Source organism: Periophthalmus magnuspinnatus, chromosome 24, assembly GCF_009829125.3.
Source record: "Periophthalmus magnuspinnatus isolate fPerMag1 chromosome 24, fPerMag1.2.pri, whole genome shotgun sequence".
Taxonomy (NCBI): Eukaryota; Metazoa; Chordata; class Actinopteri; order Gobiiformes; family Gobiidae; genus Periophthalmus; species Periophthalmus magnuspinnatus.
In genome coordinates, this window is record NC_047149.1 from 26,161,417 (window position 1) to 26,188,523 (window position 27,107).

General features: G+C 39.1%; 3 protein-coding genes across 4 annotated transcripts; 2 read left to right on the plus strand and 1 right to left on the minus strand.

The window, feature by feature from the left end:
• Window positions 1-3,629: 3,629 nt before the first annotated feature.
• arf6a (ADP-ribosylation factor 6a) lies at window positions 3,630-6,649 on the minus strand. The gene has a single exon (XM_033991161.2). It carries the CDS (start codon window positions 5,882-5,884, stop codon window positions 5,357-5,359), a length of 528 nt encoding a protein of 175 aa, XP_033847052.1. The 5' UTR covers window positions 5,885-6,649; the 3' UTR covers window positions 3,630-5,356.
• A 1,425-nt stretch (window positions 6,650-8,074) lies between these two features.
• On the plus strand, window positions 8,075-23,465 carry prpf39 (PRP39 pre-mRNA processing factor 39 homolog (yeast)). Of its 2 annotated transcripts, none has more exons than XM_033991160.2 (15): window positions 8,075-8,214; window positions 8,869-9,201; window positions 9,945-10,129; window positions 10,362-10,487; window positions 10,754-10,872; window positions 11,870-12,037; window positions 12,939-13,119; window positions 13,475-13,582; window positions 14,096-14,260; window positions 14,705-14,831; window positions 16,001-16,269; window positions 18,290-18,474; window positions 19,585-19,668; window positions 21,143-21,269; window positions 22,437-23,465. In XM_033991160.2, exons 1-15 carry the CDS (start codon window positions 8,202-8,204, stop codon window positions 22,521-22,523), a joined length of 2,277 nt encoding a protein of 758 aa, XP_033847051.1. In that variant the 5' UTR covers window positions 8,075-8,201; the 3' UTR covers window positions 22,524-23,465. The 2 variants fall into 2 exon arrangements, with proteins under 2 accessions (XP_033847051.1, XP_055088031.1); XM_055232056.1 differs by having other exon boundaries at window positions 8,097-8,214; window positions 22,434-23,465.
• A 1,144-nt stretch (window positions 23,466-24,609) lies between these two features.
• On the plus strand, window positions 24,610-26,850 carry faua (FAU ubiquitin like and ribosomal protein S30 fusion a). Its single transcript, XM_033991164.2, has 5 exons — window positions 24,610-24,720; window positions 25,159-25,237; window positions 25,980-26,124; window positions 26,509-26,564; window positions 26,643-26,850. The coding sequence occupies exons 2-5, from the start codon at window positions 25,163-25,165 to the stop codon at window positions 26,766-26,768; spliced, it is 402 nt and encodes a 133-aa protein (XP_033847055.1). The 5' UTR covers window positions 24,610-24,720; window positions 25,159-25,162; the 3' UTR covers window positions 26,769-26,850.
• The last annotated feature ends 257 nt before the right edge of the window (window positions 26,851-27,107 follow it).

Sequence of the window (27,107 nt, forward strand, 5' to 3'; positions counted from 1 at the left end):
GGAGCAAAGATTGTGTGAGTTCTGACTCTGAAAAAGCCCATTCACGCCTCACACTTTCACTTCCTCTTTCACAGAAGCACAAGTTTCCATCACCAACAGTTTCACATCGAGACTCATCAAACGTGACTCATCCACAAGAGGAAATACTTCACACATCCAGGGGGTTCAGACCGTTACCGTAGCGATTAACAATTCAAACAAGAATAATTTACCTTTTTCAATTAAAAACAGCGACCAAAATGTTACATAAACAGGAAAATGAAACCTGCAAACTGTCTGAATCTTCAATAACAATTAAATGACTTATTAATGTTATTTAGTCGCCTAGAAATGTTCCACAGTGTGACATTAAACACGTCGCTTCATGAAGGAAACCGAGTGACGCCGCCAAGTCAAGTAATGTGTTAGATCTGCGGAGAGGCGATCCTGCTCATAGTAAAACCAAATGATGTTCAAGGGTTCATTTCGAGCAATGAAAACACAGATAATGGAATAAACGCGACAGATTAGCCCAATGCCATACTGCGGAATATTACCGTCAAAGCAATAACATCTCCATGGAGACCAGACCTTTATAAGAAATAATACAGCCTACTGAGTTAAATAGTAAAAGAGTTAAACAAATCTAAAGCAGATAGAACAACCCAATCCAATTATACTATTATGAATCACAGACATAGCTAACCTGCTAGCCACCGCCGCGTTATAAACAGGAAGTGGTCATGGGCGCACTTCCTGCTCTCATTCACTTTTTATTGAAAAACCGTGTCCTCTCTCTGCACCTGCTGCTGTCAGACTCGTCATTTTGGTCTTAAACGCTCGTATTAACCCGCTCTACATGATCCTGGGGTTTTTATTTTCGTTTCCGCTTTTATTTCCCGCTAGTGTTAGCAACGGGTTTGATTGACAGTGTCGCTAAGCGCTCGCTCCCTGTTAAACCAGCAGTGCCGGCAAAAAAAGGGCGTTATCTTCAACAGCCTTGCTCCTGATTGGCTCTTTGGTCGCTATGATACTTGTGGTGGGAAATCCAAATATGGAACTCTGCTCCAAATTAGCCGCTATAACTGTTAGCATCGATGAGCTTCACTTGGATTTGAACGCTGTGGGTGACGTCACTTCTTTACACAGTCTGTGCTAAAAATACAAGTTCCTTAACACATTTTTACTTCTCTCAAATGTAAATATAAAGTGTAAACATGGTGGTTTATTGAGGCGTTTTATCAGATCAGTAGAATCCATTGTGTTTGCTAACGTCGCGTAAAATATATGAATGTTGTTGTTGAAGTTTTGTGGGTGAGTCAGCACAAAACCCCAAAGCCTTTTACCATTGGCTTAGAGACTTGTAACCACAGATTGAGAAACTGTTGACGTCTGGGTGAGGCAACGACACTGTACTAGCATCCGACATTTAGCCTGAGGTGTTATCTGTTTTATTAGCGTGTGTCAGAGCCCGTGATGGGTGAAGTGCGCCATTGTGTTACTTAAAGCGCCCGTGTTACACCATTTTCTGATGTGTTATAATGTTTTTCCTCATCACAGACAGACCTGGAGTTGTGTTTTGTTTAATTTACACATGTGGATCATCTCCAGTCGAATGAAGCTCATCGAGGCTAGCGGTTATAGCGGCTAATTTCCATATTTGGAATTCTGACTGTGAGTATCATAGCAACTGTAGAGCCAATCTGGAGCGAGGCTGTTGAAGGTAACGCTGCTTCTCACCACTGGTTTAGCAGGGAGCAGGCGCTTAGCAACGCTGTCAATCAAACCTGTTGCTAACGCTAACGAGAGCAACCGCAGGGAAAGAAGGCGCCTGATTTGTCTGTTGTTAATGTTCATATCTTGATTTACAGACACAATAGTGAAATAAAAACCCCAGGATCATGTAGAGGGTTAATACGAACATTTAAGACCAAAATGACCAAAATGGAGCTGGAAGTGCGCACATGATCACTTCCTGTTTGGAACACGGCGGCTAGCAGGTTAGCTACGTCCATCTATATAAACAGTCTATGCTTATAACAAAGTACAATTACCGTATTTTCCAGACTATAACTTTGTCCGGGGGTGCGATTTATATTCAGATGACGACTTATACGTGGAATATAAGTCGCATTGAGTATATAATTTCACATCTTTGTTACGGTAACCCTGACAACCACGTTTGTTTCTTCATTATTATGCATATTTTTACTTCTAGTCCGGAAAATACCGTATATAAAAGTTTTGAATAACTATGATTTTAATATTATGAGTAAGATCTATGTTTAAACTGTCAGGAACTTGAATAATCATCATGATGTTAGCGTTAATCATAATTATTTTGGTCATGATTTGCCCTATTCGTTCGACCAATGTTTCAAAGCAACTGTGTTAATCCAATCAAAAATAACAGATGATAGCTCCCAACACCCAGGGAATTGAACCCACAACCTAACCGCTACGCCACCAATATAAAAAGGCTACCACTCCTCGGCTGATCTGGATAATATTGTTTTATTATTTCAACAGTAAATAGCAAAATAAAGTGAAGACAACTATGAAAAAGAGAAAAAAAAAAGCTGTTTTGAGGCCGATGATTGGGTCTGAGGAGCACCTTTGAAAGTCTGTGTGGTTTTTGGGGCTTCGTAAACATTCGCCAGCGTCCAAAAGTCACTGAAAAACAAACAAGACCTGGACCAGAGCGCTCCCCTCCTCCTCCTCCTCCTCCTCCTCTTACTCCTCCTCTTCTTCTATTGTACACAGGTTCCAATACCTTTAGTTTCGAGGGACAATTACCTCCCCCCATAAGGCAGCTCAAATGGGAAATACTCAACAGTAATATTTGGAAGCTCTTGGACAGTAAATACCACTGGAAAACAAGAATATTTGAGTTAAAATGACTTAATTACTACAGATATCCTTGTTTGAGTAATTCTGGCTTAATATATTTAGTTTAATTTAATTTAAACCATAAAAATGTCCAAGTTTGCAGTATTTTTTTGGACATTATGAGTTACTTTATACAGTACAATTTGACAAAACAAGTTCACGATTCAAAATTTAAGTCATTTTAAATCATTTTTCTGTTTTGCAGTGATCACAGTAACAGCTTCAAACTCGAGGTGGACGAACACAAAAGAACATCGGTTTATGTGATCAGAAAAAGCCTAAATAGAACTTTATTACCTTGTCTGAAGATTACACCATTTCATGACAATTTTGGAGATTTTCCCTTGATTATAAAATTACTCACACACTCGATAATCCAATTTTGCATATTTTTAAACAACAATTCCAGTATTTTTTCCACTACTGATACTTCGCAGCTGACGTCATCACCATTTCCTGTTAGAGCTGTCGAGCTAACTGTGGGCACTGCTCCGTCTGAAGCTCTGTTACTCAAACTCGGCGTCGTTTTAACGCAATCTAGACCAGAAAAAACTGACTTTGCGCTTGAAATTACAACAGGTGAGCTAATTTGCGCTGTTAAACAAGTCTCCCATAACAGTCACAAGCTAGCTAGCGTTAGCCAACCGCGTTTCAGTTAAGTCACTTGCACCGTTTTTTAGGTTAAACATCAAACCACAAACACTTACTGACCACAGGCTCCTGAAAACACGTAGTTTAAATCTATTTTGAGTTTCCGGATGTTCTTTTTTTTTTGGTCAGCTTTTGCATTGCGTCGCCACGGTAACTGCTGAACATTCCGCCATAGACATACACGTAGAACCGCCTCCCCGTTCGCGTGACGTCACTGCAAAGTATCAGTATATATATAAATATCGCCCACCTCTACTTCAAACCCTATTTTTGTCCATTTTCACAGTGTATCCAGTCACACAAATGTCCCAGAAACTTTTGATCGATACTAAACAAGTTCTCCACAACTAAAATACAATCAGAGAGGCCGTTTTTGTTTTGTATGGTCCACATTCAACATTCAAACAGAGGCAGTTAAAGCCACTATAGGATAATATGCTGATGACAAACTTCTCCTTTGGATACGTAGCAAGAATACTGCAAAAAAAGCTAGAAAAGTATACATGGAAACTGCCTATTAGCTTACAATACGCCCCCAAATCGAATGAAACAAAACAGAACAGAACGCGCTTTCAAAGTAAAGTGATTCAGATGTACAAAGCAAAAATATAACAAAGTCTGCGGAAGAAAAAAAAAATTGAAATTATAAGATTATAGTGAATCAACATCATAAAAGCAAACTAAACTCCAAATGCTACTCTCTTGCGTTTTTGGTAGAGAGGTTTTTAAATCGTTTGCATGTTTTTTGTTTTTTTTTTTGCTCTCAGCTACTTCTGTTGTGCCAAGTGTCCACATATTCTAATATCCAGGCTGGTGAGTGAGTAGAGACTCTGCAAAAAGGGATTTCTACAAGAGATGACATGACTAGAAATGTTCTGGCTAGTTTAGATGCAGTTGTAAAGTTTGTGTGATTATTTTCAACTACGGCTTACAAAACATTTAACAAAGATTTAGAGAGTTTCATTATCAGGTTGACCAGAAAAATGGCTAGTACATTTTATCCTGATTTCGACATCTCTTGATACAAAGTGTGTATTCACAGTTGATTTTTCTCTGAATATTAAATCATGTTTGAGAATTTACATCTCAACTCAATACTATTTATTCCCAAGCACATTTTCATCCAATGAGGTAAGAACGTTTCAAATTCCACTCTTGTGAATTTGATCATGTGACTTCCCGCTCTCAGATTTGGGTAGGACTAGTATTGCTGTATCAATGATATGATGTAGAATTTATTTTTACAAGGCATTTTTAAAAGAAAATTCCCCAAATGTTTAATGTTTAACTAATTTTAACAGCTCCTCTTCTCGATTAAACGCTAGAACTATAAAAAAAACAAAACCCAACAGCTCAAATCTTATCAAAATATAACAAAAATACCCACAATCTGAGCATTTTTGCAGAGTTTGAAAATATTTTGTTCCAGATTTCATATATTGAAGTTGATATTTGGACTTTTTAGCACGTCAGCTATCGGCCTTAAATGTCCTCCATAGGCTGATTTTTTTTGGGGGTCAATCTGCTGCTTAAAAAATAAACATAAAGCTTCATATTAACACTTTCATGCAAAGAGACGGCTGCACAAAACGTGATTACACAGCTGTCATATAGGTTTGGGGGGAGTTTTTAATAAATTTAAATGATATAATTTGGGGAAACTAATCAAAATCCCTTATCGCAGATCAGTTGTGCCGTATTCTAAACAATCGTATCAGCATCGGCCATGAACAAAACCCATATCAGTCGATCTTTAATCTTAACTAGTCAAAACTACGTAAAATTTCAGCTGATGTAGAAATTCCTTTTTGGCAGTGAAAGAGAAAACAAAAAAATATTAAGATTTGTAGTTTGAGGTAAGCCAGGTAAGTCCCTCACATAGTCCATCCCCGGTGGTGGCGCAAGAGGGCTGAACGTACCAATTCCTGTCCCGGATCCGGGTCAGACCTAGCTTCTCCTGGATCTCGTGTGGTTTCATTGCGTCTGGTAGGTCCTGCTTGTTGGCAAAAATCAGGATAATGGCATCCCTCATCTCACGATCGTTTATGATTCGGTGTAGCTCTTGTCTGGCTTCGTCGATTCGATCTCTGTCAGCGCAATCCACGACAAAAATCAACCCTTGCGTACCGGTGTAGTAATGTCTCCACAGGGGTCTTATCTTGTCTTGACCCCCCACATCCCAAACGTTGAACTTTACATTCTTGTACGTCACCGTTTCGACGTTGAATCCCACAGTTGGTATTGTGGTAACGGACTGACCGAGTTTTAACTTGTAGAGGATAGTTGTTTTCCCAGCTGCGTCAAGTCCAAGCATCAGTATCCTCATCTCCTTGTTGCCGAAAATCTTTGACAGCATTTTCCCCATCTTGAGTGCAGTTCATAAATACTTGCGTTTTTTTTAAAAACTGAAATTCAAACTTCCCTAGTGAAAGCTAAAATGGTTTCTATTCAGCTCAAAGGGTGCACCACGTGACTCTGGTTTTGAACTGTCAATACTTATGGAAACAGCAATATATATGAAGAACTGTATTGAAAAACTATAGTAGCTTTAAGGAAGGATGTTTAAAAGTCAACAATTTTGGAAAGGAATGATCTTTTTTACCCTGTTTCAGAGCAGCAGCAGTCGGCACAAACTTGTCTCTCAAAATTCGCAGTCTTGGTTGATCCGTTTATGGAATATTCAAAGCTCTCCACTGAAACTTTTGATAATTTCAGGTCCGGATGTACAGTTCTGTATTATTCCAGTTAGTTTGTGTGTAAAATAAAGACTTAATGACCCAGTTTCAAGGCAGCAGCAGCAAAAAAAACCTTCCACCAAAACAGATTTCAAGTCCTTTTTGTGGTTAAAATGTGTTTTTAAGCGAGTTGGTTTCAAAAACTGTTCAGAAAATCAGTTCTGTAATGAATCAGGCCCTGTAAAAGCCCGGGTGTCTCTCACTTCCTCCTTGGCAGCCGGGTGTCCTCTCCACACTCGCGCGTAAAGACACTTCCCAGACGCACGGCTTCAGATCCGCGTCAAATCTTGGCTAAAAACAGCGCAGAATGAATCCTGTCCGGTCCGTGTCCGTGACCAGAGATCCAGGGGAAAAAGCGCCGAAAAAGGTCATTGATTCACCCGACTTTCCTCTGTCTATGACACAAGAAGAGAAGGGAGGGGTGTTACTACAAGAGAGGACAAGTTTCAGTGCGTGAATGAAGAGCGCTACACAGACAAACGCGCTGTCAAACACGAATACAAAGGATTTACGGGTGAATATTTACCCGTGCCGCGTGTCCGAGCCGGTCCCGGGCCGTGTGTGTCGGCTGTAGGCTCTCGGTCGGTCGGGTTGCCTCCCTCCGGTGCTCTGTCTGTGGAGGAGCTGTGATACCGGAAAGGTGCGGACCAGAGCGAGAGCCACTTCCGGTACACACTGCGCATGCGCCGGGTGCTCAGCCCTAATGCAACAAAACACTTAATATTTGACTTTTATGGAGGTTATAAACTTTGAAACGTGCCTCGGCGAACAAGAATTTGAATCATGCACAAGTAGTCCTCTGTATTAGTGTTTTAGAAATAAATACGAGTCTTTTATGGGAAAAACAAACAAACAAAACGGTTTCTATTTGTAAGAAAAGGCAAGGCAAGTTTATTTATACAGCACAATTATTCGTACACAAGGTAATTCAAAGTGCTTTCCAGAACAAGAAATACATTAAAATCACAATACAACGAATCAAAACATAAATAATCATCATAAAATTAACATTAAAGGAGAAAAGTGCAGAATAAAACCCTTTTAAGTCATATGCACAGATAAACAGAACCGTTTGAGTCCGGATTTAAACATTGTCAAAGTGGAGGTCTGTCTCACATCTTCAGGAAGAATGTACCCAATGTGCATTAGTCCTGTATTTGTGCATGTGGGCTACATATACCTCATACACATAAGTACATTTACAGGTCTACTTCATATATATGTTAATTCACTTAGTTAAATATTATTTTATCTTTATCTATTACATGTTTTACATCTGCTTTTCATGTGAAGCTATTTCCCCCACGGACTGACTCAGCCTTTCAGATCCTTATTAATCCTTTAACTTCTCGTTTTAGCATTACAAACAAATAATAATAATAATTACTAAAAATAATAATTGACCAACCCCCTTCATTTAATAATAATAATAATAATAATACAGTTTATTTATAACGCACTTTACATTTGAACAACAAACCTCAAAGTGCTACAGTGCAAAAAAAGACATTAAAAACAGAAGACTTTTATTTATTTATTTATTTATTTATTTATTTATTTATTTATTTATTTATTTATTTATTTAATTACCAGGGTATAGTAAAGGCAAGGCAAGATTATTTTACAGCACAATTCGTACACGGGGTAATTCAAAGTGCTTTACAGAATAAAAAGACTAATACTTAAGACATTATATTTACTGTAAAATAAACGTGCACCACTACGACTGTATCATGTGAGACCCAAACAGGACCAGGCCCAGACCCCAGTCCCCGTGGGCCCCCTGCCCCTCCCCCCTCTGCTCCAGGGGGTCTCCTCGCGGGCAGAGTGCTGCGCATGCGCACTGGGGCCTCGTGTTAAGAATGGTCTCTGGCGCGCGCCTCGCTGTAGGTTAAACAAGTGTCGAGAAAAACTGCACTTTTTCTTTGTGAGGTGGACCATAAATTGATGGGAGATACTGGTAAGAGTCTACACATCTGTATTTTTAGTTCATAGCGCTGTAATACGCGTTATAAATGAGCTCTTTAAAGGCTCACGGCCGCGGTGGGTAATAAAATGGCTAACGTTAGCCGACATGCTAGCTCTGCTCTGTAATGGAGAACAGAGCGAGAGCCGAGTGAGAGCCGAGAGCCGTGTTTGGACAGAGCCGGAGCCTTCGCGTGTGGTTCAGTCTTGTGCACAAGTTGCGCCATGTTTGGAGTTTATAGTCGTCATTTTGAAAACATTAGCATTAGCCCTAAAATAGAAAACAATCAAACTTTGGTATGGCGTGGATTAGCCACAGTTAGCTTTACAAACAAACATAACAATTTCTCCACTGCATGTTTGTTTAATCTTAATGTCTGTAATGTGTTAGAACTTTATAAAACCACAATGTCTCAGATCACTCTATGCGCATCTCTCAGGGGAAGTGCAGAATTAAAGTGTCTTAAAATGGCACCTGCACAATCAGGAAGTGCCACAGTCTGCCACGAGTTACGTAACACATTTACCTAAAAACATTTACTCTCAGTCTGCTCCTGTGCTGTGGGCTTTTCTACCCCTGGGTTTGTGTTGTTTGAGTGTTATTAATCTGTACTTTCTGTTATTAATTTGTACTTTGTCTGTATTTCAGGGTTGCACAAAGGAGATCTGATACGTGGTATGTTGAACACTGAGTCCCCGGTCATGGAGAGTAACGGGGATGCGCTACTTCCGGACCCCGCACTGGGACAAACGGGCGAGTGGCCTCTGGACCAGGTGGCTCCGGATGCAATGAACAACATGGTCGCCAACGAGAACCAAGAAGTGCCACAGCAGAAGACGGTGGAGCAGGTTCAGTTTAGCAGCGCTCAGATCATCCTACAGGAAAACACGGCACCGCAACCCCCTGAAGTTCCACCACCTCCTGCGGAGCCAGACACGACACACCAGCCAATGACGCTGGAGTCTAAGGACGACAGTGAAGGTATGGGATGTTCCAGCTATAATAAGGAACTAGAGCAATGGTTCCCAGTCCTGTTTGTCTTGTAAACCCCCAAAGCATTGTCCCATATATTGTGTAACTGTGTTTTTTTTTGTCTTTTTCACTTCTATAGCCATAACAACAATTCCTTTTTTTTCTTTTAATAATTTTCATGTCAAAATTATCCTTCACAAACATTAAGTGTATAAAAAAAATTACTAAGAACAGTTTAGATTCACATACTTTAATTCAAATACAATTCCGTCTTAATATTGAATCTGAAATGTACCCACGTGCCCCGCGGTGAGTGCTGGCGTCGGGAAACACTGCACTAAAGAGATCGTTGCCATAAGTTGCAGTAAAGAATGTCCAGTCCCCGGAAAAGACGTGTTGTGAGTGTAAAGTTCTATTCAAGAACTCAAATAAACCAAAAGGGAGCTGCACCTTTTAAGTCATTTTCCCTTTAACACATCCTAAACAGACTAATGTTAAACAGTCACATTTTTATATAGCACTTTTTCACCTTCAAGATCTGAGCGCTCCACCAATGATAATTATGTCAAGAACGAGATTGGAACTGCCAACCTTCGGATCAGAGGACAAACGCTCCATCAACTGAGCTGCTTATCTTTTGCCCGTGTTCTTTGTCTGCTGCATTTAAAGTTTGTCTTAATTATGTCATTGTATTGTGTCACGTCATGTATTTTGAATCTAATCTGATTTGTTACCTTTCACTTTTTTACTAGATGCAACACAGCCAGCAGAAGATGGTATGGAGCTGGAGGAACCTTCCAAAGAAGCAGATTCTGAAGTGGCTCCTTCCCTCGAGTCTCAGCTGCCCAGTGAATTTGAGAAGCTCTTCACTGGCTGTCAGGACAACCCAGAGGACTTCAACGCTTGGGTCTATCTCCTGCAGTATGTAGAGCAAGAGGTGAGGAAGTTAAACGAGTTTTTCTTTGATCACAGTGTAGAATTTCAGTTTTATCAAGCTTTGTGCACACTTACCTTCAGTTTCTTTTACACGGAGCTCAACAATTTCAAAAGTTGTATTTGGAGTGATTCAAGTTTGAGTAATCTTTAATTGATTACTTTCAAGACTCCATTTTAGCAATCTACCCTCGTTGTAAAATGGATGGTCATGATTGTTTGTATGTTCCCTGCAGAATTCCCTTGACGCGGTCAGAAAGGCGTTTGACCATTTCTTCCTGCGGTATCCCTACTGTTATGGCTACTGGAAGAAGTACGCCGACCTGGAGAAAAAACACGAAAATATTCAAGTCGCTGAAGAGGTAAAACCCACAAGAACCAAACACACTGGAGTTTGCACATTCTGTCTGTTGATTATAAAGTCTGCAGATGTACCTTTAGCTGTGTTATTTCATCATAACATCTGGTTTGTATTTTCTTGTAGAATTAAATTTTGAATCTGTTTCTTTAATCTTTTTTAATCTTAATCTTTCTGCAAGTTTGCCCTCAAGATCAAATAAGTAATTCTTATTTTAAATCCAAACTGTATTTTAAAATCATAAATACTTAAAAACGTGTTATTCCACAGGTGTATAGACGTGGACTACAGGTGATCCCTCTCAGTGTAGATCTGTGGCTGCACTACATGACCTTCATCAAAGAGAACTCTGACCCCAACGACCCGGAAACAGAAGGCCGCATTAGAGCGTATGTGTTTATCACTTATCAAAGTCACGTAATTTACCTCCTAGAAGCTCTTTACTTTACTCTGTACTCAAGTTCTTTGGCTATATATGAACTTAGCTTTTAAGAGGTGACTTTCATAGTAAATGGTCACATTTTTATACAGCGCTTTGAGCCTTGAAGGTGGAAAAGTGCTGTATAAAAAGTTTCCAACTTCAAGGCACTTTACGTCAAGGAGCCACTCATGTTCACACACACATTTATACACCAGTGTACACAGACACCGCCAGCCTTCAGATCAGTGGACAAACACTCCCACTGAGCTTCATTTATCGGTTTCTGTTCCTGTCATAGGTGCCATTTTGAGGACCTTTGACCATTTACAGTGATGTATTTAGTTTTGACATGATTCATATATAATTATTCCTAATTTTGAATCACTTTGAAACCCGTGGAAACAAAAACATTTCAAAAGATCAGAGGTGCCTGCTAGTTTGGATTAACAGTTTTAAATGAGACATTTTGACCAATGTTGATTTTTTTTTTTTTTAAATAATTAGAATAAGAATACTAAATTGATAAAAAATAATAATAAAACAAAAGATTTTTAAAAACGGAAAAAGATTTAAAAAATTAAAATAATAAAACAAAGAAAACCAATGAAAAATCAAAAAAAATAAAAAAAAAAAACAATATATATATATATATATATATATATATATATATATATATATATATATATATATATATATATATATATATATATATATATATATATATATATATATATATATATATATATATATATATATATATATATATATATATATATATATATATAAAGGGAAAAAAAAAGATTTAAAAAAATTGAAATACTTAAAAATAACACTTTTCTAGCACTGTCACGCCACTCAAAGACTCCACATAGTTCAAGATGACACACAAATCAAAGAAACAGATAATGGAGGTGTCATTGTTTATCTCTGTAATAATTAAAGTATCTCTTATGTTTCTTGCACAGGGCGTATGAACACGCAGTCCTGGCGGCCGGGACAGACTTCCGCTCAGACCGTCTCTGGGAGTCGTACATTAACTGGGAAATCGAGCTTCAGAAACTGTCCCATGTCACAGCCATCTACGACCGCCTCCTGGGGATCCCCACACAGCTGTACTCCCAGCACTTCCAGAAGTAAGGACGAGTCGGCTCATTTCATTTAAAGGCGCTGTGCCTGATTTTTACCATTTTATAAACCTGAAAAACAGAACTACTGGTAGTTAATTTTAAACGGTTTGCAGTGGTCCATGTTGTGTTTCCTCATCCCAAACAGACCTGGAGTTGTTTTGTTTCATTTACACACGTTTAACGCATAAACTCTGCATATTTAGGCTGAGTTTTTCCTCAAATAGAAAACGCTCTGTCCACCTTGTGATGTCATCAAGTGGTAATACAGGAAGAGCTCCACTGTGTTTTTAAACTCCACACACCTTCACTAGAATCATTTGGATGATTCAGTCCTGGAAGTGCCAATCTCTACTGAACTAAGTAAGGAGCTGTTAACTTGAAAATTAACTCTTCGTGACATCACAAGGTGGAACAGAGCGTTTTGATTTTTGGAAATGTTATAGACTAATAATAAAGTCTTACTTAAACATGTGTGAATGAAACGAAACACAACTCCAGGTCTGTTTTAGAGAAGCTAACAGCATTATAACATGATTTAAAGCTCACGAGAATAAACTTGGTGTCATATAGCACCTTTTAAGTCTCGCTATCTGACTTTTACAGTCTTAAAAAATGTGAAAAACAGAACTAGTTCATTTTAAACAGTTTGCAAACATTTCACAACTCTTGAGACCAGCGCGGAGTCCTGCCAGCACAGTAAAGCTAAAATCTAGCATACTTTGCACACTTCTGGATTATCAGACAGTACAATGCATTCTGATTAGATGCAGACAGAACACAGCAGACTTATTTTGACCTCAAGAGATTTCTGTACTGTGCAAGACACATTCAGCTCAAAAACATGGAGAGAAAATCAGGTACCGTCCCTTTACCACTGTCCTCATTATTAACTGTGGCGTCTTCTCAGGTTCAAAGAGCACGTGCAAAACAACCACCCCAAACACTTCCTGGCGGAGGAGGAGTTTGTGCAGCTCAGAGTGGAGCTGTCTAAGGCCAGTCTGTCTTCGATGGTCGGAGAGGACGGAGACGTCGCTGTGCCCCCCGAGGAGCTGCCCCCGGGCACAGACGACCTGCCCGACCCCGCCAAGGTAAACGCAGGACACATTTCCGGTTTGAGGATAAATGCTGTTGGAACGTTGTGCTGGAGCTTGTGTTTTAAAGATCGGACAGACTGGAGCGTTGAAGAGTTGTCTTTATGTCAGCAGCCAGGCTGTGGGAATCGCTGGCAGCCTGTCAGGGACTCACTCGAGGCTCATTGACACCAGCGCCCCCTGAAGGCGATATGCAGGTTGCATACGTACCCTTCCGCTTCAAGCTTGTCGTTTGCACCCTTCTGGTGATGTACACCCTTGGCTGCAAGACGAGCCGTTTTTGCAAGTGGAGAAAGTTTTCTGCTTAATAACTGCCCCGTTTGACCTTTGACCTGTCTTTGTGTTTGTGTAGAGAGTGACGGAGATTGAGAATATGCGGCACAAGGTCACAGAGGTGCGACAAGAAATCTTCAACCACAACGAACATGAAGTCAGTAAGCGCTGGGCTTTTGAGGAAGCGGTGAGTGGCCAGTTCACAAAACACATGTGTAACGAGCAATAACTATGTACTACTAGTGCTCTCAGGACAAAGCTGGCACTGTAGTAACGTAGATGGCACCTAGTGGTGATTTGTGACAATACAACAGGGGCAAACAGCAATATTTTGTTCAACTTTCCAATCTATTCACTGTTTTTACAACACTTGAGTCTCAACTGTGGTGTTTACAGGCACATTTAAGCACTTTTCTGATGCTCAAAATGTTGTCTGAATCATCGCCTGTTTATATAAATGGACTTAGCTAACCTGCTAGCCGGCACATTCCAAACAGAAAGTGATCATGGGCGCACTTTCGTCTCCATCGACTCCGGCTCCAATTCACTTTCAATGTAAAAACTGTGTCCCCTCTCTGTAACTGCTGCTGTCAGACTCATCATTTTTGTGTTAAAATGTTCGCATTAACCTGCTCTACATGATCCTGGGGGTTTTATTTCGTTTCCACTCTAATAGCCTCCTCCTCTTTGGTCGTTTCAGATAAAAAGACCGTACTTTCACGTCAAATCCTTAGAGAAGACTCAGCTGCAAAACTGGAAGGAGTATCTGGATTTTGAAATAGAAAATGGCACCCCGGAGCGAGCCGTAGTTCTGTTTGAAAGATGCCTCATCGCTTGTGCTCTCTACGAGGAATTCTGGATCAAGGTAACGTCTTCGCCGACCTCTGACCTCCCCCCTCCCCCCCACGCGATCTCACCCCCTGCACCTCCCCCCCTCCCCATCACCATGACGATATCTCAACGCCTCAGTAACCCGCTTGTTTGCGTGTAACGTTGATATTTGACTGTATTTGTTGTATTAGGGGATGGCCAGCTTTGCCACACCAGATATGACCGCAGCAATTGCCAACTACTGCGTTGCATCGTCTTCTCCCTCTACCTTACAGAAACTTATCTAATTGGTTCCATGAAGGTGCTGATGGGTTTACACAGAAAATTTTAAGATCGATCTTTTGTCTAATGAAGAATTCACTGTTCCCTCCAAGCCAGAACTTATAAATGTGTGTTGTCTTTTTTTCCTTTCTTTGTTCCTGTTCCTTCCTCTTCCTCTGCTTCTGCGTCTCCTCTGCTTTCCTCTTTGGCTCTGAAGTATGCGAAATATCTAGAGAGCTACAGCACGGATGGAGTGAGGCATGTGTATAAGAAGGCCTGTACTGTTCATCTGCCCAAGAAACCGACCATCCATCTGCTGTGGGCGGCGTTTGAGGAGCAACAAGGTGAGGAATTTGCCTTAAGTTTATACGTTAGTGTTAAACGAGGAACTGTGCGTTATGCTGCTTTAACTAGGGGGATGGAACAGTATTGGCGACATCACTGTAGCAAATTATCTCTCTTCAGTATTAAACGACATGTATTTATGCCCAAAATAAGTTTCGAGTTTTTGTCAGCGTCCAAAAAAAACAAATACAACTACATATACCATGATCCTTTGCGCTGCATCACCCATCAGGTCTGCAGTTTGAGCGAGTCAGGTCCTACACTCGCGTTCCTTACACTCCATGTCCTTCCATCGTGTCAACAACAACACGACACTTAGATGGCGCTGTGTGCAAAGAAGGGAGAATGGATAAAGAGGAAGACGCTGCATTCCCCTCACGGTGCTGCATTTGGTTTCGCCCCGACCACGAACGCTAAGGGAGAAAAGGGGAGACATGAACAACAACGTAATCGTTTTGGAGATTTTTCTTTTACTGCTCTTCGCGGCTGCTGTTCACACTGCAGCTGTTCTTAACATAAACTGGAATTTAGAAAAGTTACAATTGAAAACCGAACACAAATGACACTAATGTGACAGTGTTACGCTCAGGCTGCGCTGTAGGAAGTGACTTGACACTCGTAACACAAATTATTCATTATCTTAAAATTCAAAGCAAGTTATTTATGAAATTTTTTGTTTTTGTTTTGTGGTTCCCTGACGTACAAGTATTGAATCGTTTTGCTCAGGTAATTACATAAACCAGCTCTGGTCTAAGGATACACCAACTTTTCTATTTCGATACCGATTCTGTTACTCTAGTTTGTCTCTGTCTATACCTGGTATCAAAAACGTGCAGAAACTGAAAACAGTATTTATTTCTTTAAGATAAGACAAAACTGATCCAGATGTGTTATGTAGTTCTTTCTTATCTCTCAGGTAACGGCAGAACAACTTTGTATAAATAAAGTTCAAACATTTCCGAGACTTTGTGACTACGACCTGTAAATATCCAGTAAATAGACTGCACCGATATTTGGAAACATCTAATCAGTGTCTCCCTAATCTTGTCCTACTCTTATCTTGGATCTTAATATCCTCGCTCCTGTTAAAAAATACTCAGGATAGGACAGAAATCAGATCTGCAGTTTGAGCCAGTAGGATCTTTACGCTCGTGTGCTGTTCCCTCAGGTCAAGTAGAAGAAGCGCGTAGCATCCTGCAGTCCCTGGAGACCATAATCCCGGGGCTGGCCGTGGTGCGTCTGCGGAGGGTGAGTCTGGAGCGGAGACACGGGAGGATGGAGGAGGCGGAGGCTCTGCTGACCGAGGCTCTGACCACAGCGAAAACGCCGACCGAGGCTTCGTTTTACGCCGTGAAACTGGCACGACACTTCCTCAAGGTGCACAAGAGCCAGGAGCAGGCCAAGAAGACGCTACAGGACGCCATCGAGAGAGACCCGGTAAGAGGGGTGGACGTTTGGGAGTGATGGGGAGATGGTGGTGAGATTTGTATGTGGGTAAATCTTGTTCACACTATATTTTCATCGAACAGGCATATTCAAAAAAAGTCAGACTAGAACCAGTAAAAATCGTCATTGTGTTTCTGTTTGAGGGGTCAGTGTGTGGAACAACCTGGATGATAAATTAAAAAGCTCCTACACAACAGAAACATTTAAAAAGAGATATAAAACATTACTTTTTTAAAATTATAGGACTCAGTAATGATTCACGTGAACTGCTGTGGTTTTGTAGTTTTTCGTTTGTTACATATTGAGTCATTTGTTGTAGAACTGATGCTGCTTTTCTTGGAATTCTTGTGCGTTATTATTAATGAATGAATGGTTTATTTTGGTAAATTTACAAAATTGGTAGAATCAAATCCACAATCAAATAAATAACCAAAAAAGGAATAAGCAGAAGCTAAAGCTTATATTTGTCTATCCTGTTCTTCTGGACATATGTCTAGAGAATCAGCTTTACATGCAAAAAAAAAGATAAATACATATTCTTCTACATGCAAACACATAAACATAGATGCATGTACAGTACATGATTACAAATAAATCTTATCTAACAATATAAACTTACTTTTTTTATACAGAATTGATACAATAGTCATTTATAATCTTCTGTTTTAAAGTTCGTTTGAAGCTCACCAGAGAAGTACGTAATTTGAAATGATCATTTAGGCCAAAAATATATACAGTTAGACATAAAATAAATAGAGTTAGACATAGTCATTTTTACTTCAGCCTAAACCCTTTCGGTCATGACAGAAATGTGACGTACAACATTATACAAGTGAATAATGTTTGATTTTGAATGTAATGTCCGGATAAAATACGTATATGAACGATATGGTAACTAGTGTGGAACATAATGAAGTAAAAGCAGTGAAGTACAGTACTTAAGTAGAATTATTTGGTACTTGTCCTTTTACTCAGGAAGCAAAACACAATAAAGCCAATATAAAGATTATATAAAGTTAATATAACTCATTTTAGTGTAGATTGTAGATTGTTTATAGATTATACAATTAACAGGTCTGGTTAGTACTCAGATATATTTACTTTACTACTTTACTTACATTACATAGATTTACTATTTAGAGAAACTGTAGCCTACTTCTCTCAGTACTTTTCAGGCAACTTCATTTCACTCCTCAGTGGTAGAATGTAGTAAAAGTAGTAAAGTACTGTACCTAAGTAAAACATGTAGGTATTTGTACTTAAGTTGATTTTACAGTGGGTACTTTTTACTCCACTACATTTGAGAGCAGTATCTGTACTTTCTACTTGACTACATTTTTTAACAGGACTGAAAAGTAGAAGAGTTTTTTTTATTGTGTGAGACCTGCTGAAAAGGCTGAGGGTTTATTTTTACCACGTTCATAATTTGAACAAAAAATATAAAAATAAAAACGGGAAGTAATTCAGTTGTTTCTGTTGAACAAAACTCAGCTCAAATCTTTATCAAAATTACCACATTTGAAGATTTCTAAGACCTCAAAGTATACTTGAAATACTTTTACTGAAGTATTAAAGTACCTGTTTAAAAATATTCTTAAAAGTATCACATTAAAAGATCTACTGGAGTATTTCTCCAGTATCTGTACTTTTAGTTGAGTAATAAAGTTGAGTGCTTCTACCACTGATGTTAACACAATAATCTACATCACGTCTGTTATTTGAAATGGAATCATGATAGTTCAAAACTTGTCTGAGAAAAAAAGTAAAATATTATTCAGAATGCTCCGGACGCACATTCTGCCTCTTTAAAAACTTTGATCAAAATGACTCATGGAAAGTCTGTGTTTATATTTTGTTTAAAGGGCCCGTATCACACTCTGATCTCTTTTCTAACGTTTCCTCATCATAAATGCACTAAAATAAGTTCAAATATTGTAAACATTCACAAAACAAAAATGACTTAAAGCTCTTCTCTTTGTGTAATATTCCTCTTATCTTTTTTCCTTTTTAGGCGAATCCTAAACTTTATTTAAACCTCCTGGAGCTGGAGTACAACGGCGACATCGCTCAGAACCAGACCGAGGTCATGTCCTGTTTCGATCGAGCCATAAAGAGCCCGATGCCGCTGGAGTCCCGCCTCCTCTTTGCCCAGCGCAAAGTCGAGTTTCTGGAGGACTTCGGCACAGACGTCAATGTGTACGTGTCGTTGACTAAAGCATTTTAATATGTAGTTTGGAGATGTTATTGTGTTTGCCTAGAATGTTCCACAGTATGGCACTAAACTTGTTTATTGCCACGAAAATAACCTTGAAAAATCTGTTAATGTGAACTGAGTCGTCTTTCCACACTTGTATTGACTTGCATATGTGGATGGATTAGTTTAGTGCAGGGGCGTCGAACACATTTTCACCGAGGGCCACATCAGCAAAATGGCTGCTCTCAAAGGGCCAAATGTAAAATAAATAACAGATTTTATAACTTGTTAATTAACTTTCTGTATTTATTACTTATTCAAGTTACACATTTTGCATATTCATTTGCATAGATGTAAAAATATGGCTGTGTAACTGTGTACCTCCTGATAAATTGAGATTTTAAGACCATCATACTTTTTAATTTACCCTCTCGAGGGCCACATAAAATTATGTCGAGGGCCGCATTTGGCCCATGGGCCTTGAGTTTGACACGTGGTTTAGTGCCGTAGTGTAGGACAATCTTGGCAAAGCATCATAGACTGTTCATACAAATGGACATGGCTAACCTGCCTGTCTAAAAACAGTGTCCTCTCTCTGTCTCTGCTGCTCAGACTCATTCTGGTCTTAAATGTTCGTATTAACCCTCTACATGATCCTGGGGTTTTTATTTCACTTTTGTGTCTGTAAATCAAGATATGAACATTAATAACAGACAAATCAGGCGCCTTCTTTCCCTGAGATCGCTCCGTTAGCGTTAGCAACAGGTTTGATTGACAGCGTTGCTAAGCGTCCGCTCCCTGCTAAACCAGAGGTGCGGACAGGAAGGGGCGTTACCTTCAACAGCCTCACTCCAGATTGGCTCTTTGGTTGCTATGATACACTCGGTTCGAATCCCAAATATGGAACTTGGCCCAAATTCGCCGCCATAACCGCTTTAGCCTTGACTGGAGCCGAACGCTGTGGGTGACGTCACACTCACTCAATCTACTTCTTTATACAGTCCATGCAAAGCAGTAACGTCTCCGTGGAAACTAGGATGACAGAACCTTTAGCACAAACATTATGCAAGTTGAAATGTCTCTTCTAAACTGTACACTGGTCTCTTTCGTAGGCTGGTCGCTGCTCATGATGAACACATTAAACTAAAGGAGGAAAGTGAATCATTAAAGAGGAAGGCGGAGAGCGTGTACGACGGGTGAGTACGTTTGTGCCTGATGTGAATTCTGTACAAAACGGCTCTGAGGGAAGCAACCTCGTTTACGCAGCTGCTAAAATAGTTCACGTTTATTTATATAGCGAGTTTAAAACAACTTCAGCTGAACGAAGTGCTTTACATAAAAGGCAACACAAAACAAACATACAGATCACACGTTATAAAGGAAAAGAACAATAAAACACCAAGATATCCTGTGAGCTTGTGTTAAATGCCAGGGAGAAGAGGTGGGGTTCAGTCTAGTCTTAAACTGTGTGAAAGACTGGGAGGAGCTGACAGGCAGAGGGCGCTATTCCGTAGTCTGGGCGCTACCACAGCAAAGGCTCTGTCACCTCTGGTCTTGAGTCTGGCTTTTCCCACACAGCAATCGAAGAAAATTAAGTTTGAAATCAACGTAACTTCAGATATTTGTTGATGTTGGTGTTAAACCTGTAGGAATGTGTTGTTTTTACATGTAAATCAAAGGAGAAACATGTCATATACTTTTAAATGTAGTGAACAATATTGTTATTATGGGGACCTTGTGTGATTTTTTGCATCGATAGGGGGCGCCATGACACAGCAGACTTTGGGAACGGCTGGTCTAGATTTTTAATTTCAAATGGTGCTCTGGGACTTTTTGTACCGTATTTTCCGGACTATTCGACGCTTTGGAGTTTAAGTCGCACCAGCTAAAAAAAAAAGTGTAATAATGAAGAAAAAATTATAAAACATGAGTTGCACTGGACTAAAGTTGCATTTTTGGGGGAAATTTATTTTGCAAAATCTGAGACCAAAAAAAAAAATAGACAAATAAAATGTGGAACAACAGGCTAAATATCAGTACATCATGCTAACGTAGCACATTTATATTTATTCAGCTCCATGAAGCGCAGACAGAACTTAACACGTGTCTGGTTTGTTAACGTAAGATAATAACAGTTAATCAGATAAATAATGCAGAAAAAACAAGCAACAAGTTTACTCTGGATCTCACTCCAAATCAATAAATCCACTGAATTCTTCATCCTCGGTGTCACTTCTGAACAACTCCACCTCAACTTTTCGCCAGTCCCTCATAAGTTTCTCATTCACTTTAAACTTTCTTCTGCTCGATTGCAGGTAATAAAATCTGCAGCCAAAAACGGGAGTTTGTAATCTGCAGAATGCCATTTTCTTTTAGGGGCATTTTTGTTCAGTGTTTCTCAGATGTCTTTTAAATTACTGTAATGTTGAAATTTTAAATGTTCAATGGTACAAGAGGAGTAGATACTGGTGCAAGCCTAGAGCCCCTTCGCGCAGTTGTTAGTGTGACAATATAGAAGATGTGAAATTATATATTCAGTCACATCCAAGTCTCCGGACAAATGTGATTTATAGTCGGTAAAACATGGTGTCTGGGTGTTACTGTTTTTGAAGGAAATATCCAGATGTGTGTATATTAATCTCACGGCTGTATATGTGACGTGGTTTGCAGCACTGGGGAGCCTGATGCAAAGAAGCAGAGGGTGGAGGACGGCACAGAACCCACCGATCCTGCAGCAGCTGCTGCCATGACGGACATGACGGCGAATAACTCTGCCTACAACTACAACTGGTACCAGGTGGGTTCATGTGGAGCACACAGAGCCTTTTGTGAACGCTGGTGTCCTACTGAGCTAAAAAACTGCAAAGATTTTAATAAAGTGAAGCGCTGATTGCTTTAACATTTCAAAATCTTAATCTTAAAGGTCCTGTATTACACAAAATGGACTCTTATGAAACTGAAGTCATGTTATAATGATGTTACCTCCTCAAACATTAGAGCAGAGATCAGAGAATGGCGTCATATGGGCCCTTCAAAAAAAAAAAAACACCCTGAAATTTCCGTTTTGCATTTTTGTGCCAAGGCAACTCAATATTTCAGAACTTCCCTACATTAGGACATAGCTACCAGTTTAAATTAAATTATTTTTAGACTTTCTGCTTCTAAATCATAACAAAAAATTGCCTTTTTTGATGAAATGGATACCTGTAAAAACATCAAGTTTAAAACGTGTTTACTACAAGAAAGAAATGACTCATGTGGCTCAAATGTCTCCATGAGTCACTGATAAATCCCAGTGTAATCCTGTGTAATTTAGTTGTAGAGTAGTCTTTGTGTTGGAGACTGAATTAACTTGTTTAGTTCTTGAATCAATGTACAAAGTTTAGATTTGCCTCCATCACCAGATCTGATCAACTCGTGTGTTAATATTAGTAAATGCTGCTTTTAACATTTATTTTCTTTGATTTAAAGTTTTGTACATGTTTTAAGTGCACACTTTTTAGGTCTTTTCTCCATGTTCTAGTCGTTTCTTCTCATTGAGCCTCTAAAGTTTTATTTGGACTGATTCATGTTTGAGTTTAATCTTTAATCCACTATTTTCAAGACTCCATTTTGTCGATCTGCCCCCGTTTTCACTTAGACTTCCTTCTCCAGTTTTATTTTCTTAATCGTTGATACTCGTAGGATCCTGCAGCGTCGCGTCGTCATTTTGGTACAAACGTTTTAAAAAAAATGCTGCTCTAGTGTGACGTGCATCTGTCCATAGGGGGCGCCGACAGCTCCCATTGGACGCCACAGTTTTTGAACGCGGAAGTCAGCGGATTTGTTTCTTTTAAGTCATTTTAGATTAAATTTTGTGACTTAAAATGTGTAAATTATAACGCAATGATAATGATTATAACTGTAGACACAAGCACAACCGGTTTTCTTTCAAACTAATTCATTTTTTTGTTCTCTTAAGCAGCAGTACGGCACTTGGGGTCAAAACTCGTGGGGACAGTACAACCAATACGCCCAATACAACCAGTACTACCCTCCCCCTCCCACATGATCGTCACGTTTGATCTGAAGAGACTGGAGCCAGCGTCCGACCTGCACCTGCCCCTGCCCCACGGAGACGACGGGACCCATTTTAACAGACTCAAGGAGCGGCACGTGTTACTAAGATACTGGAGAACTGACTTTACTATAGTGTTTTCCATCGATGAAGACCAAGATGGCGTCTCATACCATTTTTTGTAATTTTTTTTTTGTTAAATTTGGTTACTTCTTATAGTACACAAACAAAATAGCAAAGCAAATTGGTATAATTTTCATATTCTGTTGTACTAAACCTAAAAATAGCTGTAAAAGTGCCACTAAAATATTTTCTCCTAATTTTGGATTATAGATTTGCTGTTAAACTGTTTATTAGGAATGCAAAGTTCTGTTTATGCCAATTTAAGTTGCATTTTTGATCAGAAACAAACGGAAAAATGTAAACTTTAAGAACCAGTACATTTGAAGGTTTGATTTTGATATAATTCTGAATACCAGGCAAAATGTTACTGGCAAAATGGCAACGGAACTTACAAAAACATCACATTTCTACTTAATAAAGCGTATAAAAATTCATGAAACTTTAAATTGTTAAGCTAAAACATCGTAAATGCCACTTTTACGGTCCGTATCTATGGAAACACTGTTGTACCCTGAGTCCTCCTTGAATGCCTTGTTCACAAATCTGTATAAAACTCCATTTCCAAACAGTGACACTTTTGAGTAGCATGTGACGTATGTGAAGGCAGGTTTCAGTTTCCTCTGGTAAGACTTTTATTTTTAGATTGGATGTTTTGGTTCAGTCTCTTTAAATTTGTAAAAAGGAGCGTGTTCTACGTCTTGTTGAACTGATGCATATGAATGACTTTTAATATCACATGGTTTGCAAAAGGAAGATGAAGGTTGTTTTTTTATTTTGACTTGATTTCATAATAAACCAGTAACTTGTGAGAAATATGTGGCATTTGTTCTGTTTAGTCCAACAAAACACTTTTTCTAGATGAGACTAGATGGCTACACATTTTAGATTGTTTAACTACCCTATTATAAAAAGCTTATGGGGAATATTTTTTAGTATGGAGTTTAAAAACACAGTGGAGCACTTCCTGTATCACCACATGATGACATCACAAGGTGGAAAAGAGTGTTTTCAGTTTGAGACAAAAACTCAGCCTAAATCTGCAGGTTTGTGTGTTAAATGTGTGAATGAAACAACTCAACTCCAGGTCTGTGACGAAACAACATTAGAACAGATCAGAAAATGGTGTAACATGAGACTTTTAATAATTCGATGGCCAAAGAAATGTACGCAGATGTTACTAGAACAGTGTTTCTGGTACTCAAGCTCCTTCAGGTGGTACTTTAAACAGCTCTTAAGTTTACTGGTTTGCCCAAATTAAAGTTAAATGGATATTAATCTCACCAGAAAGATGAAATTTTCCTAAAAACTGGTTTAATACTGATATTTGGTCAGTTAATGCACATTTCCTTTGGAGTTTTTTTTTTACATTAGTGACTAGAACCAAGATGGATTAATTCAGAGCTACAGTGGGAATGATGTAGTCCAGTTTTAGACCTGGTTTAGTTCTAGATTAGACCTGGATTAGTCATGTTATAGACCTGGTTTAGATCTGATGGTGCTCATAGAACATAGGACAAAAGGGATGAATAACATTTTAAGATTATAACAGTTTATAATTCTTCTTCCACTGGTGAATATGTCTGTTGTGTTGTGTCCTTGGGCTAAACACTTAACCCTCGTAACTTCCAGTGTCTTGAATATTTATTAGAAGTAGAAAAAGGTTATAATTTTGTGTTTTACTAGTTTCAAAGGTTAGTGTTGTCAATCTGCAAACAAATAAAACTATAAAAGTTTGCGGCTGCATTATTTGAGTTGATTGATTTAATTAATGTTATTTATTTATTTATTTTAGAAAGTTCAGTGTTATAATGAGAACATGCGGCTACTTAAAAAAATAAATGCGGCAAAAAAATTGCTGCTACATCATAATTACAATTGTAAAAGTGTAATAATAATTACGTCTTAATTGTAACTGGACTCTGCTCCTGAGTCACTGCGCATGCGTACCCTCAGATGGCGCCGGGGCGTGATTACGTATCCCACCCTTTACGTAAGTCTGGACATGCGCAGTGCGGACCCTCAGGCAGCCCTTTTTATGCTAACCGCTGAACGACTAGCATCAAACGAGGTACGGCCTGTTCAAATACACCAAAAACACGCAGAATATGCACTTTAGGGATAAGTTCAACCTCACCGATTATCAAATATGTTCTAATTTAAAACGTACGTGCTCAGTTTGAAGGATTGTGTTAGAATTTTGAGCTTTATTGACATATTTCTTGGCATCGCGTGTTCCATGTGGCTAGAGGAGGTTAGCATGTAAACCACAGACGGACAGGGGTTAGCATAGTGCGCAGAAAAAGTACATTATTCACAAGTTTTTTTATTAGTCCTTCAGTCAAACTCTCTATATTATTTGCATTACATAGAATAAACAGTTTAAACCCCCTGTTCGTCCTCTAGGTCAGAGTTTCAGGTGTTATTGGCGCTTCCGTATTGACTTTATCTGATGAAATAAAGTGTAAATCCTTTCTCTGTCTCTCTCTTGTCTGTCTCTCGTCCTCAGCATCATGCAGCTCTTTCTTCGTGCCCAGAACACTCACACCCTCGAGGTGACCGGAGAGGAGACCGTCGCCCAGATCAAGGTACTTTAATGTTTTTATACATCTGTAAATCCTGTTAAAATGACACAATATAACACTTTGTCTGATTATCAAAGGTGCACTAGCTCATGGGGCTTCTGCTACCTTCTCGTCTTCATGGAGATGCTGTTGCTATGCCTGGAATGCTTCATAGTATGGCATTAGGCCTGCCATAAGAACACATGTTGAAGTATGATATATTGAAATAATTATAGACGATAAATGATTACACTGAAACTCATTTATGCCACTGACACAAACCCAAGAGCAGATTTAAACCACAAAACTATTATAAATCTACAATATTGTTAAAAAATCATGAGATGCAATAAATAAACAGCAGAAAAAAACACTTTACTTCTCCTATATGGCATTAAAGTGTTATTATATTTTAAATGGCAAAATATTTTCCATTTATTCCATTATGAGTTCGTATTTTTTTTGCTTCAATGCCTCAAAAAACATGTATTTATAAAAGGCCCACCACAAATCTGATCTGTAACGTATCTCCAAGATGTTTCTAGGCAAAATTAAGTTGGAACATTTTACCAAAGCAATAACATTTTCATGAAGACAAGCTTGTTGGGGAGCCTCCACCAGAGAAGTTACACACTGCAGCTTTAAAGTCAAATAAAAATGATAAACAAGACTCTAATGACAATGAACATGGACTAAATGAAACCAGTATTACAAAGCAGAATAAAACACGTTTACGCCTGTGTCTAATGCCGTGTGTGTTGTCCAGGCTCATGTCCAGGCTCTGGAGGGTCTCCCCGCTGAGGACCAGGTGCTTCTGCTCGCAGGCTGCCCCCTGGAGGATGACTTGTGCCTGGCCTCCTGCGGCGTCTCCGAGCACTGCACTCTGGAGGTGGCCGGCAGACTGCTGGGAGGTGAGATCACAACGACCCATGGGCTTCAGAGTGATAAAACAAACAGACATATATTTAGTTTAAGTCCTCGGTGTTGCATAGAACAGGACGTTAACGAGGAATAACCTATTTCTAAAGGTGGAAGTTGATGTGTAATTGGTACATTCTTGTTTGGCTGCATTTTTCTGATAAGTTTTGAACGAGTAGGTAGAATAAATTCAAGAAATTCAGATCTCAAAAATAAAACTAAAATCTCTAAGTATCTCTTATTTCAGACACCTCCTCTAAAAAGATAAAATTATAAAACTCACAATTGTCACTATTAGTACCCCCTTGTGGCAAAGTCATTGTTTGTATGTTAATATAATTCCAAGCTAAATAAAAATCCTCACTTTTCTCTTCTAGGTAAGGTCCACGGCTCTCTGGCTCGTGCTGGTAAAGTGAGAGGACAGACACCCAAGGTACTTCATTTTGAGCACCACACATGTGTCATATTTACATCTGGACATAAATGAACCTGTTTCTGTTTAATTGTTCAGGTTGATAAGCAGGAGAAGAAGAAGAAGAAGACGGGCCGTGCCAAGCGTCGCATCCAGTACAACAGACGCTTCGTGAACGTTGTGCCCACCTTCGGAAAGAAGAAGGGACCCAACGCCAACTCCTAATTTCCCCTTAGTTCAAACCATGTTCTTTTTACCAAGTTCAATGTTTTCCTGTCGTACAGAATAAAATTTGGCTTGGGACAAATCTGTGGAGTTAAGTGACTTCATTTTTATTACTTTACATTTGAAGGTGAACTTTAACTTTTGAATAGAGTAAAAGAAACATTTAAATCTAACTGGACAAAAAGTTGTAGGAGTGAACTTTTTGTCCGTAGACATGGGACGATACTGAAATTTAGTGTCACAATTATCATGGCCAAAATAATTGCAATTAACGATTATATTATTGCTGACAGTTTAAAAATGTTCTGGATATGAATAATTACAGTTTTACTTTTATGA

Excerpts from the sequence above, each read along its gene's own strand:
- arf6a (XM_033991161.2), bottom strand. The coding sequence starts at position 5,884 with ATGGGGAAAATGCTGTCAAAGATTTTCGGCAACAAGGAGATGAGGATA.
- prpf39 (XM_055232056.1), top strand. Across the intron at positions 13,583-14,095 it reads GCTGGGCTTTTGAGGAAGCG|ATAAAAAGACCGTACTTTCA; the intron begins GTGAGTGGCCAG and ends TGGTCGTTTCAG. Across the intron at positions 14,832-16,000 it reads GGCGTTTGAGGAGCAACAAG|GTCAAGTAGAAGAAGCGCGT; the intron begins GTGAGGAATTTG and ends CTGTTCCCTCAG.
- faua (XM_033991164.2), top strand. The coding sequence starts at position 25,163 with ATGCAGCTCTTTCTTCGTGCCCAGAACACTCACACCCTCGAGGTGACC. Across the intron at positions 26,125-26,508 it reads GGCCGGCAGACTGCTGGGAG|GTAAGGTCCACGGCTCTCTG; the intron begins GTGAGATCACAA and ends TTTCTCTTCTAG. Across the intron at positions 26,565-26,642 it reads TGAGAGGACAGACACCCAAG|GTTGATAAGCAGGAGAAGAA; the intron begins GTACTTCATTTT and ends TTAATTGTTCAG.